Source organism: Sylvia atricapilla, chromosome 2, assembly GCF_009819655.1.
Source record: "Sylvia atricapilla isolate bSylAtr1 chromosome 2, bSylAtr1.pri, whole genome shotgun sequence".
Lineage (NCBI taxonomy): Eukaryota > Metazoa > Chordata > Aves > Passeriformes > Sylviidae > Sylvia > Sylvia atricapilla.
The window spans coordinates 107,172,028-107,188,353 of NC_089141.1; the positions used below are offsets into that span (position 1 = coordinate 107,172,028).

Sequence of the window (16,326 nt, forward strand, 5' to 3'; positions counted from 1 at the left end):
TTCTACCAAACTTACACAAAAACTCTTAAGTCAATGAGAGACACACCCCTTACCAGACTGTTGAAATAGGCAATTGGCTGCCAAAATGATTGTGGCTAGCAAGGAAAGAAGACAGTGAGGAAAGAAAATGCACCCACATATGCAGACAGAATGCTGGATTAAATGTTTTCCTGGAACCAGGTTGGACAGACAGAAATAGATTTTATTTGCAGTTGTTCTCACCAGTTACTGCTGCTGAGGTGTATGATCCAGCTGATAGTTGCTTGATCTTGTGCTGGTTGGTAAAAAAACTAATTAAATGAAATGTGGTCCTTTCCTCTGTGTCACCTAATCCCAATTGGCCTTCACTGTTACCTCCAGCAGAATAGACATTTCCTTTTTCTGCACACAGAAAAACACAGAAAGAAGAAACCAGAGCAAGTAATTTATTTTCAATGGGAAAAAAAAAATCACAAAAATGTTAGGGTCTATTGCCCTGAAACACCCTCCAGCTGAAATTAGCAGTTTCTGTTGTAGCTAGCAAGGTTTTCATGCACACACTTGGAGCAGAACTTCCTAAAGGCCTTACATGTATTTAGACTGCATTTCCCACTATTCTGGAGACTGATGTAAAAATAAATGTGATTGGAAGTTCTGAAAGAGCTCTGAGAAAATGACTAGCAGTAGCCCTGGCAGCCAGGAGCAGCTCCTTCCACAAATAATGTATATTTGGAGATAAAGCAGGAGGAAAAGGGTGCATGATGTCACACACAAGAAAAACTGAAACTGTATTAGTACATAAATTCAAGAAATTAGTAACTTGATCGTTTTGAATAGTGTGAATGAAATACATGTCTACTTAGTTTTTATTAGAAATATTTAACTTATTTTAACTTTAAAATAACTTCTGATTTAATTAAACAGGCTTTTTTAGAGTCTTGGATTTGATGCTGATGACAGATATCTTCAACTTTAGAGAACTTTAAGATTTATATTTTTAATTCTAGTATGTTTCACATCTAAAGTGCTCATCTATGAAGAAATGGATACAGCCTACTGTTAACACAAACCCAGACAGAAATGTGATAAATAAACTGGCATATAATTTATAAATGGCCACAAATTATCTAGCCAAAGGTGACTAATATTTACACTGTGTTGTCTTGCATACTCGATTGTTATTAATATGCTTTATTTTATTCTAAAAATCTTATTTACAGTGCTCAGGGTCTCCACATATATAAACCTCCCAACAATTAAACAATCCTCTTTCCAACATTACTGAAAGCTAAAGGATTTCAACCACAATCATGGCTATTCCATTACATAAACTATAGAAGCATGACAAGAATCTTCATAAATTCTTTGTCTACTGTGTCTCTACAAATTTATTTTTAAGCTTAAATTTACATTTTTTTAATTATAGCTTAATAAAGCAACTTTTCATTGAAATAGCAGGTTATGTTATATAACTGAAAATGCAACAAAATTTGAAGACTTGCAAACATTCAATTCTACTATATTTATTCAAATATATAACTTTACAGTAATAAAGACTATCTATCAAAGGTAAATATGAGTACAGATGTATGTAAAAATAACAATACGTATTTACAAGGCTTTAAGGAAATGTTCATAATTGTTAACTATACCTCAAAGGCCAGCAGGAATTTTTTTCATATGTCTTTTACTAGGAAACTACTATCTAACATTAGTTCATAAATGTATTGGCTCAGAATAAATCAAATAATTCTAAAAAATTCCAAATTCTTAGGATGTCAAACTCCTAAGCTTTAGCAGCCCTATTTTAATTTATTTTTCCTTCCTCAACACTTCTGGTGTTCCTAATGTAATTTTGTATGAAAGCAAAAGAAGAAATGTATCTTGAATGGATATGAAATAGAGGTTACATACCTGTGTAAACTAAAGTGTGGTTTCTTCCACAAACAGCAAGCTTTGGTTTTTCTGGTTTTAAAGCTATGAATCAAAACGAAAGAGAAGGGAAAGTTACAAACAAGCAGATAGCTGGTTCAATACCAAATTGTTCTATGCTCTAGAGGGAGCTCTGATTTCTTCTTTTCACATTTTTACCAACAGAATTATTACAAGATTCACTGCCCATTTGAACCATTGCACATGACTTATCAAATCAGTATTCCCCCAAGATAAGAAAATAGGTCAGACCTTAAAAACTTAAACCGCTCAAGTTAACTTGATGATGGTTACTTCATCCCAATGCCACAATCCCTGGAATTTACCATTTACAAGATACGCCTCAAAGAATATATTAATTTGCAGGATAAAATTAATAATTTAAGATGTCTTCAGTTTTCAATAGCAGTGCTATTCTTAGTTCTCTCTTAAGACTTTTCCCACTATTGTAAATCTTTGAAAATCCCACTATTCTTTTGTCTTACCATCCCTACCACCCTTCCTATTGTGCTCACATCCCTTTGCTGCTCTGTTCTGATCACTTCCTGACCACTGACCTCAACTGCCAAGGGCAGCCCTACCTGGACTAATGCCTACATTTTTTGCATGTGCATTTTTGCTGAGCTACCACAAATGAGACTGCTATGGCATGTACCTCTCTGCAGTCTGGACACCTTGAAAGACTGGGAATGAATGTGAGGGGAGTCAGGAGTTATATTGGTGGGAAAGAGAAAAATACAGAGGTTACTCTTCTCCTATGACAAACACACTCCATTTCAGAATAGAGAGGAAAAATATCTCCCTGACTTTTCCATACTTGCTCCAGCTACTGTTCATTGTCAACAAATTATCTTCTCTCAGTTCAGGTACTCTATACAATGCTCTAAACCAGGATTATTTTTACATAATAAATCTTTAATTGCCTTTCCACTGCACTAGTCCATAACAAAGCCAACAACAATCATCCCTTTCACAAACCCTTTTTCAGCCCTTCCAGATCAACTTTCATCAGCTCTTCAACATCCAGATTAAGGTCCCTTCTACCAAGACACCAAACAAATCAATCAACTTTAAGCATGAACTGCCCCTGGTCTGTCACACAGACACAAACTTAATTGGTCGAAAATCAGGTTCATTCCTCTTCTATCCATCTGGCTGGAACCATAACATTTCCTACAGTCTTTATATCCCAGCACTCTTCAACTTCAGAGACGACTATGATCAGCTCTTCATAAGCCTGCGCTCCCTAAACTTCCACCCAACTTAGACTAACCAATTGTATCTTGTGGGACATGCTATATTTACAAGGTTGCTGGTGATTTTTCACAACCAATTTCATTAATCTCTAGCCAAGTCCCAGAAAACATTTTCTCAGAAAACATGCAGCCACAAACATTTGGCTCCAAGGAGAAACTGAAAAGTGTCCTTGCACTTTTCAGGGTGTTTCAGGGCAATAGACCCTAACATTCTCAAAGCCAAGTGATGGCCAAAGGTTAGTGAGAAAAGCTCCAGGAATTCCTCCTGCTGTCTACTGGCAAGAGAAAAAAGACACCTCCCTTGTGACTTTTTTCAATGGATGCCAGGTCTGGTTTGAAGTGTTGTCATCTTCCCTTCATCTTTTATTCTCCATTGCAATTTGACAGCAAACCCAAAACTTGAAACTAAATCTATTTAAGCCAAGGCAAGAATCAATCTCTCACATGGCTGACAGAAGATGTGCACCTGAGAGTAGCTGCATTCTCAATCTGAAGAGAGATGGAGGCAGGAGCAAATAAAGGACAGTAGAATAAACTAAATCAGGAAGAACAGAGTTTGAACAAGCAGGATAATTTGTTTTTAACAATAAGATAACAGATCGATCTGCTGGCAGAAGGAGCGAAGATAAACATTTAACAGTGAAAAGAAATGTGTTAATGGGATAGATCTGACTTGACATAAGTAAAGGGATAGGAAAAAGTATTGACTTAGCTTTGTTTGACAAGATAAAAACAGCTAGGAATGGTCAAGAAGATCACAGTGCAATGAAAACATATTTTGCAACATGTAGGAATTTATTTTACTGAGTTATAAAAATGTATGAACATTTATGCCCCTTTGGGCATTTCTTACACTTGTTAAAAATGTAGCAGTACTTGTGAAAGGTTTCAGATTTTTTTTTTTTCATTTACAAAGTTGCTAAGAAAGTACTGACAGAGAGGTTGTACAATGCTACTGGAGCTCTGGTTTCTAACACATAGACAAGGCAGAGACCAAGCATTTGATTATTGTCTGCAGCAAAAAATGAAGATGTGCTTTGTCAGAATAGGCAAATACTACATAAAGTCAGAGCCCTCAAAAATGACAGGATTCTATGTATCTGAATTAATCCTCAGATGCAAAAGGACTCAGAACCTGAAATAATGGAAAACCAATAAGGGATCCCTTTGAGCTGCCTTCATTATCTTGTGCAATAATGTGCACACGTAATGAATAAAGAATTAGTTATTTTGGAATTGCCTCCTATTTAATTACCTTTTTGCAAGGGTCCCCTTTCAAAAAGAAAAAGAAAGAAAGAAAAAGAAAGAAGAAAAGGGAAAAAAGGAAAAAGAAAAAAAAAGGAAAAAAAAAAGAAAAATCACACAAACCTTTAACACATGTTGGTTTGCTGACAGTGTTCTTTGATCCCAATCCTAACTGGCCCCAGTCATTACTGCCGAACACGTAGAGTTTCCCTTTCCCTGAAAATAAAAATCATAGACAGATTCCATACAAGTGTTTGAGTATCCCATTCAAGACAAGATGGTCATTCCACTCACCATGAACTTAACATTTCCTTTTTAATGTAAGGTTTAAGTTTAGGCAATTCAATACATAAGTGTAAACAATACTTAATATCCTTGTGATTTTACAGTTCAAAAAGAATAATTGTATTGTTTAAGTAAAAAATCCCCAGCCAGAAGAAGAAACATCCTCATCTTTAATTACAGCACAGATGAAGTGCTCTTCAGAAAACAAGATGTTGTACTCTTGGACAGCCCTGCATTTCAGAAGCCACAGCACCTATTAGTCCTGTTATAAAATAAAAGCACATCTAACTGAGCACCCATGTCTTTTACCCTAAAGACACAAATGAATAATGCAGCTATTTGATAAACACAAGTACAAATCAGTAATATTTGGCTTATTTGACTGTTTAGGGCGGTATGTTTTTTTACTACTAAATGTCTTCTCTTAAAATGATTTACAAATATGCATTTCTATCAAACATATTTTCTGATAAATTTTCACAAACTGTATTAATTTTTTATTCTGCATATCAAGACAGAACGCATAAATCCACCATGCAGTCAGAGAATTTTGAAAATCTAAATGCAAACATTAGGTTACAAATGTTCAACAGGGACAATGCTAGAATCATCTTTAAGAAATTCCTATGTTGTGTCATTGGACTTGCATGTTTTACCATTGAAAACAATGAACTGTTATAATTCTGAACAACCAGCGTTTTTTCTGAGGATGGTATATGAACAGATGAGAATTTTGTCATCTGGGATGAAAATTAACCAAAACTGACTACTGACAATACCTTAAAATGAACTAAGTTAATTTCATTTTTTTGAACTATCACATCTTGTAAAGCTGTAAAGTTCCCACTGGAAAATAAAACCCTTGTTCAAAAAGAAATCTTTGCAAAACAATAGAAACTGATTTAACAAAACAACATCCTCTCTTCAAAATCACACCCTTTTGCAACAACTAAAAGGACTTTCTTTACTTCTGAAGGTCTGCAGAGCTTTGTGCATTAGACTCCATCATAATGCTGTCACCCTAAACAGAAATTTGGTCATAGAGCTTGTCATCCTCATAAAATCTACATTACCAATAACCACAGTCCATAATAGCAATTCCATATAATGATGCCAAAATAATATGGCTGTTCCTAGTGAAGGTTCTGATTGTGATTTACAGAGACTTTGAAATACAATATTGCAATGTTTTAAATATTATAAAAAACCCCTATTCTAATAAAAATATCCATTCATTTTATTCAATATAACCACATAGTTAAAAAGAAAAAAAAATCACCAATGCTTAACTATAACTGGTATCTGAAATCTCGATCAAATTGTTAAAGTTTACAATTCTTGGCACGTGGGACTATGTGTCAATATTGTGTCTTTCCAAGAAAGCTGGAAGGGAAGAAAGACAGAGGTCAAGTTCATGCTCACAGTGTTCTACTAACAGCATTTATATCTCCATCCTAATTTTGATAATGCAATCATGTCAAACACATGCAGAGCTGTCCCTGACAGCAAAAACACCTTAACAGAAAGGATTTTTATCAGCAAATGACATCTATCCTATATTGGTTTGGCTTCCTTGTATCCTTGCTTTACACTTTCCAACTGCTTTCCTTAGACAGCAGTACTTCTGTGGGAGTACGATGCCAAGCTGCCCTAATTCAATTTGAGCACATTCTCTTTTATCCATGCAAAATTCAAACAAGGTCATGCTTTTCATCCTATAATCTGCTGGGTTTTATATCAGTCTTTAAATTCTCAGGCATTGCTTTGTAAGTCAAGGAGCTTAATAGATGAGAGGAATTTTTTCACATTCTTTTACAACTGAGTGACAGCCGTTTAGAAATTCAGGTTTCTTACAAGTATAACAGAAAATAAAAAATCTGGGAAGCAGTTAATTTAGAAAAAGAATTAACAGGCACTACTGAGGAACTTAAACAAATGCCTATAATGAAGCAATGTTTCTTGTTCAGTACAGCAAATCAACTTTTGGAAGGGACAAGATTCAGTCCAAGCTGGCCAAGAAATCCAATAAAATTTCACATGCAAAAGGCACAATTTTCATAACTGCATACTGAGATATCCCAGCCATCACACAAATGCACTGAATCCAACAGCAGACAAATAGGCAAGGACCAAATTCCAAAATTTCATGAACTTGAATTGCTCTTGGGTTTTTGCTTCCACTTTGGTGCTGTCACCCAGACTGTGGCCATCTGCCAGGTGGAATTGCTGGCACAAGACAGGTCCAGCAGAGTAAGACTATGACTCTGGGCAAGAGGGAAGCAGGAGAATATAATGGAAATGTCTGCTCAGACTATTTTGGTGATAAAAACACACTTCCAACAGCAGTCTCCACCTTTATGCTATGCAAAACCGGAGTATTTCTCCCAAGTACATGCTCATTGGCAGGTACACCAGCAGATGTTTCACCCACAGCAATTCAAGGCTACCTGGGAAGCACAAGACACTTCCATGTGTAGTGACAGAAGTTTTGTGGACCCTTCAGACATTGTCTCCCACCTCATTTCTCACAAATAGCTGCTATCACAACTGGGATTCCTGGCAACCCCATCAGTCATGTGCACTTCTGGTTCATGAAGTGCTTTTAAAGGCATTCCTTGAGCAGCTGGGAAATACCAGCTGAAGTCCCATATGCTTTGTTCATAGCAGGCAGCCAAGTACTCTAGTCACCTATGTTTAAAGGTACATTTTACATATTTCCCCTTTTTCTTTTTAAATTATTTGAGTGTGGGAGAGAAATAAGATGGGGAGGCGATGTACAGACCTTGAATTTTTACTACAAGATCCTTCTGAGAAACTGTATCTGAATAAAACATAAAAGGTAGTATTTTGTAGAGAGTAGCAAATGCCAAGGCACCATGACTGTTTTTTAAAATTATTTTTATTTGAGCTATGTAGTGAATAAATTATGTTAACAGTTGATTCAAAACTCATATAGAAGTCAAACAGGTTCCTGGGAAACAGGAGTGGCATGAGTTTTGTTAGACAAGCTGTGATATTCTCAGAAACTTTATTGAGCAACAAGAACAGTCATGCTTAGGACATTTAGCATCACACAAGCAATGCCAGCAGAGTATGTTGCTTGCTCATATAGATCAACACAAATGTGTACTAATCTTTCTCATCTTCCCTTTGCAGTTCATGCAAAAGATACTGTGCCATATTCTGGTGACCTACTAGTGAGCAGAAAGAGTAGTGGTGACAAAATATTGGTGATGAAACACCTGGAGAGATTGCAAGGTCTCTTTGTTAAATGTTTAATGTCTTACAAAACTGAAAATATGAATATACTGCATCTTCTTGTGGTTCCATATGCACCTCTTTTCAATCCTCCTTTTACAATTGATACTTCTTTCCTTCCTTCTCCCTTCTTGTGTTGGGGGCTTCAATTCTCTCCAGACCACAGAGTTCAGAAAAGGTGTCTTCATTCATCAAAGCCCTTCCTTTGATTAAATGTGGTTAAGCTGCCTAGGATACTCTAATCAAGGCAAATAAACAATAAGAGAGCTGTTAACTTTAAGAGTTTTGTGGGAAAGAAAATTTAATGCAGGACGTTGGAAGGAGATTCTTAAAAGTATGCATATTTATATTCTTCACACCAGCTCCCACGAGGATGAATTAATTGCTTTCCAAAGCCTGCAGTTATAAAAGATGCAGGGTCTGCACTATCAGTATTCTTGGGCCAAAAATCACAGGAATGAGGAACCATTATGGAACATGTTACAAGTGATGCTGGAATAAATATTGCTCATAACTGCATTAAAGACCTAAAGAAGACCACTGCTTAAAAAAATTCCTGCTTGGACATTTTAATCAAAGTCAGCAAGTAACTATCACTGGTCCCTAAAAGTCCAACATGCAGCTACAGCATGTAAATAAAATTTTGGACTCTTAACTCCTGACCTAGAAAGGCAAAAGATAGAGTGTTTTATATTTACTTTACACTTGTCTTCATAAAAATCATATGGGAATATAGACGATGGATTAGATGAAAGAAGTATCTGAAAGGTTCTGAATATTTTGTTTGAATGCTAAATTTCAGTTCTTGTACATTTTCTTCCTTATTATTCAGTCAAGATTTGGGGCTAGATGCTGCCACCTCTCCTGCCCAAATCCAGCATTACAGAATGACTTTTATCAGTTTGGATGATCATTTTATTTATGATTGTTGAGCCATGGTAAGTGTAAAATTGATGTATTTCTAAATTTTAATCTACCTCATATTTCCACTGTCCCCTACAAATATAGCTCCCACTCCCTCTTTCAAGGCATGGGGGGAAAAAAAAACAGATGGGGGAAATTTTGTGACCCATAAATAAAGACTGAAAGTAAAATGAAGCGTGCATTAACACACACCTGCTTTAGATATTCTCCTTCCTACGTGATGTTTGTCTTTTATCTCTTCCAGGTCAGGTTCAGCTGAAGAAGCTCCTGGTTTCCCACAAGGTCTGTATCCTTCTCAGTAAACTCATTATCATCATGCACTACTGGAGCATTTATTCCAGGTGTTATTGCAGCTCAGGGTCATTCCCAAGGACTTAATTCCACTATATCGTCCAATTCCATCTAACTGCAGAAATGTGAGGTGCACATGGCCATACACTGGTGTGAAGAACAAATGAGGGAGAAGAGCTTTTTCTTTCCCTTGTTCACTTTTTTTGTATGACTTACAGTTTCTCGACCTGTGCTTGTTGTTGATCCACACTTTACACTCACATTTGCCTGTACTTTACAATGACCCAGAAAACCTTTTGCTGCCAAAGAAGTCTTTTTCTCATGCTTCTACAGTTCCTTGACTGCAAAAGCTTTGAGGAAATAAGGATCTGATCATCTAGAAGCCGCCGTGGTGATGTACTTGCCGATTACAACAGCAAAGGCAAGCTACAGAAACACTTCTGAAACCAGCTGCATATACCAAAATAATGGAGAGAAGGGGAAATTGTACAGAAATGGTGCTGCATGGAGATCTCTGCAAGATGACTTCTTCAAAAGCTTTATCTAAGTGGCCACTATTACAGTGATGTGGGAATTAGAGGATTGTTGCTGACTGGGGTTAACAGTGCTGGCCCAGGCACTTGCTGGGAGGCAATTTAAATTGACTGGTTTAAACACAGAGCTATACCTGTGTTATTTCAAGCTGGGTGTGGGCATATAAAAGTATATGTAAAAAGAAAATGCAAAAGGAAATGCCCCAGGTTACATCTGGATTAATTTACTGCAACAAATAATTTAATATTATTGGTTCAATCCAAGAAAAAGTGTCAAGCTTTGTTCAAAATAAACTATTAATGTATAATTCATCTTCTGTGAAGCTAGGCTTGAAAAATTCATCGTGTAATTTCACCTCAGGGTGTTCTGCAGCCCATGAAATCTATAGTCTTTTATATCTTGGCTGGAATAGCTCTTCCTAAAAATTCAGCATCTTCAATGGTGCTTGTGAACATTGCAAGAAACCCTCAGGAAATTATTTAATAAGCAATGACCGATTGGATATTGATGAGCAATAACTATATTCCAATTTAAAAAGTCATGAAAAAATGCATATTTTTTTACAACCAAGTCTTATTCTCTGTCAGCAGTTGATTGTCAATACAATTGTCACACATGCTTATCCACAGAAGAGTAGTCCCTTCCATGTAAAATAAAATTAACAATTCTTTAATGAATATTGTTTCCATAATTTCAAAAAGAAGAAAAAAACATTAATAATGCTTCCTCTATTACACTGGAGTTTCTTTGAACACTTTTTCCAGTTATTTCTGATTTTTGTAGGATTTTCTGAAATCCTTTATCGAGTTGCTCCTTCAAGGGCTATTTTCATCTGCCAGTTAACAGTAATTCCAAGCTTCATTTGAGAGACACAATTGTATTTATTGTTTCAAGGAGATTTCAAGTGAACTTAAGGTGTTCAGCAGTTACTGTTACTTTCATGACACAATATATGTAACATACTAAACATTGAAACATTCAGCTTGAACTAAGTTACACTTAGTTAAATCCTGTCATACACTCAATTATTACAAACTTCCTCCAGTTCTTGTCCTGTGAAAACCTTGAGCGACCTCACACTAACTCCAAAGGCATCTAACAGTTCCCACAAAGCTCCTCTCTCCTTTCCCCAATGAATGTATTACCTCAGGATGCAAGTAAGATTGCTGACTTTAAAAGGTCTCCAAATATATCACCTTTTATCATATAGGAGAGTTTCACTAAAAGAAAGACGTTGAGGGGCTAGAAGGTGCCCACAGAAGGGTCTGGAGCACAATCCTGTCAGGGAAGCTGTGGGAGAAAAGGGGGCTTAGAGAAGACCTTATCACCCACCCTACAACTCCCTGAAAGGAGGCTGTAGCCAGGGAGGGGTTGGCCTATTCTTTCAGGCAGCAAGCAAGGGAATGAGAGGAAATGGCCTCAAGCTGCGGTGGGAAAAATTTCTTCATGGAACAGGATGCCCAGGGAAGTGGCTGAGTCACCATCCCTGGAGGTGTTTAAAAAATATATAGATGTAGCACTTGGGGACATGGTTTGGTGGTGACCTTGGCAGTGCTGGGTCTTAGAGGTCTCTTCCAACCTAAACAATTCCGATTTTACACCCTCCATTTCCAATACTAACCTGTAATAATAGCTGTGTGTTCATCTCCACATGAAATAAGTACAGGCTTGTCATTTTTGAACCAGAACTTGCTAGGAATATCTTCTGCAAATTTGCTTTTCCCAAATGTGAAAACAGCACCTGATTCTGAAACATAAAATCATAATGTCAATTTTAGTGAAAATAAATTTTGTCTCACATATTTTCAAATAGACATGTTCTATCAATTCAGTGGCACATTTTATTTTCTTATCTTTCTCTTCTTTCTTCTCTCAGCCTTCAAAACATGGGCTGGCAATACTTCCATTTCACCCAAACAGGAGGAAAATCCTCCTTCCTGTATGAGTGACAGAACACTGGAATAGGCTGCCCGGAGCAGCTGTGGAGTCTCCATCTTTGCAGATATTCATCTCTGGACACAATCCTGTGCAACCTCCTCTGGGTGAACCTGCTTTAGCAAGGGGGCTAAATTAGATGGTCTCCAGAGGTTTATTCCAAGCCAAACCATCCTGTGATTCAGTGATAAGACCATGATCTAAAATTTCCAAACAAAACCACCCCAAAATGAAGTCCAAGTAGCTGCTCAGGCTTTGTAGTCTGCCTGGTTTTCTCAATTCTTCACACTTTCAAAAGTGTTGGCAACATTGTTTTAAAACACAGCATGTTAACTATTTGTTCAGCTTTTGGTTAGGCATGGGGTTTGACAAAAAATACTAATTCTGCAGAAAAATATATGAGCTTACAAGTTAAAAAATTTGTCAAGATCCTTGCAGAAAATGTCAGCTCAGATATACAAGCTCAACTAGACCTCTTATTTTAAAATGTCAAAGCCTGTGCTATAAACATAGATTAAAAAAACCAAACAAACAAAACAAAACAAAACAAAAAAAAACCCACAACAAACCCAAAAAAAACAACCAAGAATAAGCCAAACCCTTTCCTTGTAAATTTTACTAGCATGTAACAAATGTTAGAAAATATACACAATAACAGTAGACTATTTTTGAAAATTACATTGAGGCATCTTAGTGCATTTACTTTCAATGAAAACAATCTCATCAACAATATCCACTCCAGCTCCAAAACCTAGAAGTTCTTTCTTAAACTGTATATTTGATTTTCATTTAAAATAATTATTTAATGCAAAAGCCTCCCCTATTTCCAAAGACGTCATTTCATGTATCAGATGGAGAAGATGTATAAATTGTACTTATTACCTCACTAGATGTGTTTTTCACTTTTACTTGCTCAACAAGCTTTGTACAGACAAACTCAAGCCTTTTTAAAGAGAGAGTTGAGTTTTTCCTTACTTTACCTAGACACACTTACAACTACAGACAGGCTAAACAGCATCTGAAAACTCTGTTTTAAGTTCTCATCTCCAGGCGGACAGCCATGCATGTCTGAACTTTCTTAGTGATTTCTTCAGCACATAGAAGGGTTAACATGAAAACATTTTATGTTCTTCATTCAGTGTATACAAAAAGCCGATGAATTTCCCAATGTCTTTTGTATCTCGCTCATCTGACTAAGCCACAACATTTCACAACTGGACACAGCTACTGTGCCCGGTTCTGGGCTCCTCAGCACAGCTGATACACGGAGCTCACAAACGGGGTCCGGGGGAGACAACAAGGATGACTGCGGGACTGGAGCATCTCTTTTGAGGAAACGCTGAGGGATTTGGGCCTGTTCAGCCACGAGAAGCGACGGCTCACAGGGAACCTTATTAATGTGTCTAAATATCTAAACCCAGGGGGTTGCCAAGAAAATGTAGCCAGGCTCCGCTCGGTGGTGCTGAGCAACAGGGCAAGAGGCAACGGGCAGAAACTGACGCTCGGGAAATTCCACCTGAACAAGAGGAAGAAATTCTTTAGAGTGCAGTGACCGCGCGTGGTGCGGCGTCTCCCACAGCGGACACATCCCAGACCCATCTGGACACAATCCTGTGCCGTGTGCTGTGGGATGACCCTCCCCGAGCAGACAAGCCGCGGTCCCTTCCAGCCTGACCCGTTCTGTGCTTCAGCGCTGCCATCACTTCGGAAACCGAATCGCATCAACTCCGTAGATTAAACTCCACCGGACATACACGAGGCGTTTGTTGTCCTAGCAACAGGCAAACGTTTGAACACTACCCCGGGCCAAACCGCGACACAAAGTAACCATTAATGCTCAGAATTAACCGCGTCCCCCCGAGTGCCCGGCGCTGCCCCTGCCCCGCCGCTGAGGGGCTGCCCCGTCCGGCTCTGACGGCAGTTTCCCCCCGGACGCCACAAGGCACCGGGCCGGCGCGGGGCCCGCAGGCGGAGGGAGGCGGTGGAGACCTGCGGGGCTGAGGCGGGCAGGGGCCGGCACAGGCACCCGCACTTTGCCCCGGGTGCCCAGAGGAGCGGCCGCACTCACCGGGCACGGGCAGCTCCGTCCCCGCGGCGGGCGCGGCCATGGCGGCCGGAGGAGGCCGCGCCGGGCGGGCCGGGCCGCGGGCAGCGCCGCCTGGCGGCCGGCGGGGGGCGGCGACGGGCACGGCCGGGCCCTGAGGGCGGGCGGGGAGACGGCTGTGAGGGCTCGGGAGAACGGGATAGCGGGATAGCGGGATAGCGGGATCCACCGGCTGTGCTGGGGCGGGGGAGACGGCTGTGAGGGCTCGGGAGAACGGGATAACGGGATAGCGGGATCCACCGGCTGTGCTGGGGCGGGGGAGACGGCTGTGAGGGCTCGGGAGAACGGGATAGCGGGATAGCGGGATAGCGGGATCCACCGGCTGTGCTGGGGCGGGGGAGACGGCTGTGAGGGCTCGGGGGAACGGGAGAACGGGACAACGGGATAGCGGGATAGCGGGATCCACCGGCTGTGCTGGGGCGGGGAGACGGCTGTGAGGGCTCGGGGGAACGGGAGAACGGGATAGCGGGATCCACCGGCTGTGCTGGGGCGGGGAGACGGCTGTGAGGGCTCGGGGGAACGGGAGAACGGGATAGCGGGATCCACCGGCTGTGCTGGGGCGGGGAGACGGCTGTGAGGGCTCGGGAGAACGGGAAAACGGGATAGCGGGATAGCGGGATCCACCGGCTGTGCTGGGGCGGGGAGACGGCTGTGAGGGCTCGGGAGAACGGGATAACGGGATAGCGGGATAGCGGGATCCACCGGCTGTGCTGGGGCGGGGGAGACGGCTGTGAGGGCTCGGGAGAACGGGATAGCGGGATCCATCGCTGTGCTGGGGCGGGGGAGACGGCTGTGAGGGCTCGGGAGAACGGGAGAACGGGATAGCGGGATCCACCGGCTGTGCTGGGGCGGGGGAGACGGCTGTGAGGGCTCGGGAGAACGGGATAGCGGGATCCATCGCTGTGCTGGAGGGGAGGAAACGGCTGGTGAGGGCTCGGGATAACGGGATCCATTGGTTGTGCTGAGCAGAGGAACGGGCTGGTTTGAGGGGTGAGGGCACAGCACCACAGGATCGGCTGTGCTGGAAAGGAGCTCTGGGATCACCGGGTACAAGCTGCGGCCAGCGCCACCATTGCACTCAATGCCACACCCAGTCTTTCCTTAAACACCTCCGCGGGCGGTGGCTCCATCACCTCCCTGGGCGGCGGGACGGCACTGGGCCCGGCACAGCGCCCTGAGCTCCGGGGAAAAGCTTCTCTATAGAATCAGCCCCCACAGTGCCCAGGCAGTGCCCCTGAGGACCCCGGACCTCTCACTGGCCAGACCGATACTGGACTCAGGACTGATGATCTCCTTTTCTCTCTCTTCCCACCTTTTCTTTTTTTAGCTATTTTATTTCTCTTGCTACTAGGAGATAAGAAGCTAATATATACCAATTTACATGCCATGTCTATAATTCACTAATAAAACTGTAGTGGTTTTTTTGTTTTGTGGTGGGGGTTTTTTTGGTGTTTTTTGTTTGTTTGTTTGTTTGTTTTTGACCCTCTGGCATTTGCTGTTCTTTATCAACCGCAGGCATCTGTAAATCGTGGCCACTCTCTTGCTCTTAGGTGACACTTGCTCACATGAGCTTGCTATGAAATTGGTCCATGTGGGAACTGGGGTCAGGCAGCCTCTGGACAGGGGTCTGGGGGAATGGCCTTTGCTGGACATCAGGTGCCCACCAAGCCACTTCATCTCTACCCCTTCTCAGGTGGACAGAGGAGAGAAAATAAGACAGGAAACATAGGCTAAAAGAAGGCAGTTTACTAAAGCAAAATTGAAAGGCTGCATGCACAAAAGCAAAGCGAAAAGACAAAGATTTTTTCTTTTCTTACCATCAGCAAGTAATGTCCAGCCAATTACCAGGAAGCAGGACTTAAACACCTCAACTTTGCTCCAGAAGGCACATATTGTAAAATAATAAATGCTCCCCTTTCCTCCTCCTTTCCTTAGCTTTTATATCTGAGCTGGCATCATTTGATATAAAAATATCCCTTTGGTTCATTTGGGTAAGCTGTCCCAGCTGTGTCCCCTCCCAAGACCTTGCCAACCCCCAAGCTACTGATGGGGGTGGGAAGTTGGAGAGACAGCACTGATGCGGTGCCAGAGCTGCTCAGCAGTACCAAAAATCTTGGTGTGGTATCAACATTTTTCAGGCTACCAAAGCGAGCTCAGCACCGTGAGGGCTTCTATGGGAAAATGAGCTCCAACTCAGCCAGACCTGGGACAAGGTGTGACCTGACAAAGAGGCATTGGCACTGTCCTCTCCCTGCGAGGCTGCAGGATGAGACTCCAGGCCCTTGGCAACCACATTTGCCCTGTCTGCTGTCTTTTGTCCTGGGTGTCAATAATGACACAAGCTCAGCCCCCAGGGGCTGGGCTTAAAGGTTATGGGAGCAATCTGCCAGAGGACAAGCAAGAGGAAAACCATGGTCTGGCTTCCTTATCTTTCTTCTTTTCCTTCTTTTCCTTCTCTTTCTCCTCTTTCTCCTCTTTCTCCTCTTTCTCCTCTTTCTCCTCTTTCTCCTCTTTCTCCTCTTTCTTCTCTTCTCTTTCTTCTCTTCCAATCCCTTACTATTAATTTCTCTTGGATTTTACTTC

At 41.2% G+C, this 16,326-nt stretch overlaps 1 protein-coding gene and 1 long non-coding RNA gene across 2 annotated transcripts in view; both read right to left on the reverse strand.

Annotated features, from left to right (window-relative positions):
* RPGR (retinitis pigmentosa GTPase regulator) overlaps positions 1–13,760 on the reverse strand; it is a 37,982-nt gene extending 24,222 nt beyond the window's left edge. The window contains 5 exon segments of the mRNA XM_066314037.1: positions 223–381; positions 1,894–1,956; positions 4,536–4,628; positions 11,326–11,451; positions 13,708–13,760. Coding sequence (XP_066170134.1) covers positions 223–381; positions 1,894–1,956; positions 4,536–4,628; positions 11,326–11,451; positions 13,708–13,747 — 481 coding nt within the window. The 5' untranslated portion in view covers positions 13,748–13,760.
* The window catches only part of LOC136358149 (uncharacterized), a 201,175-nt gene that overhangs the window by 130,478 nt on the left and 54,371 nt on the right, over positions 1–16,326 (reverse strand). The window lies entirely within an intron of this gene.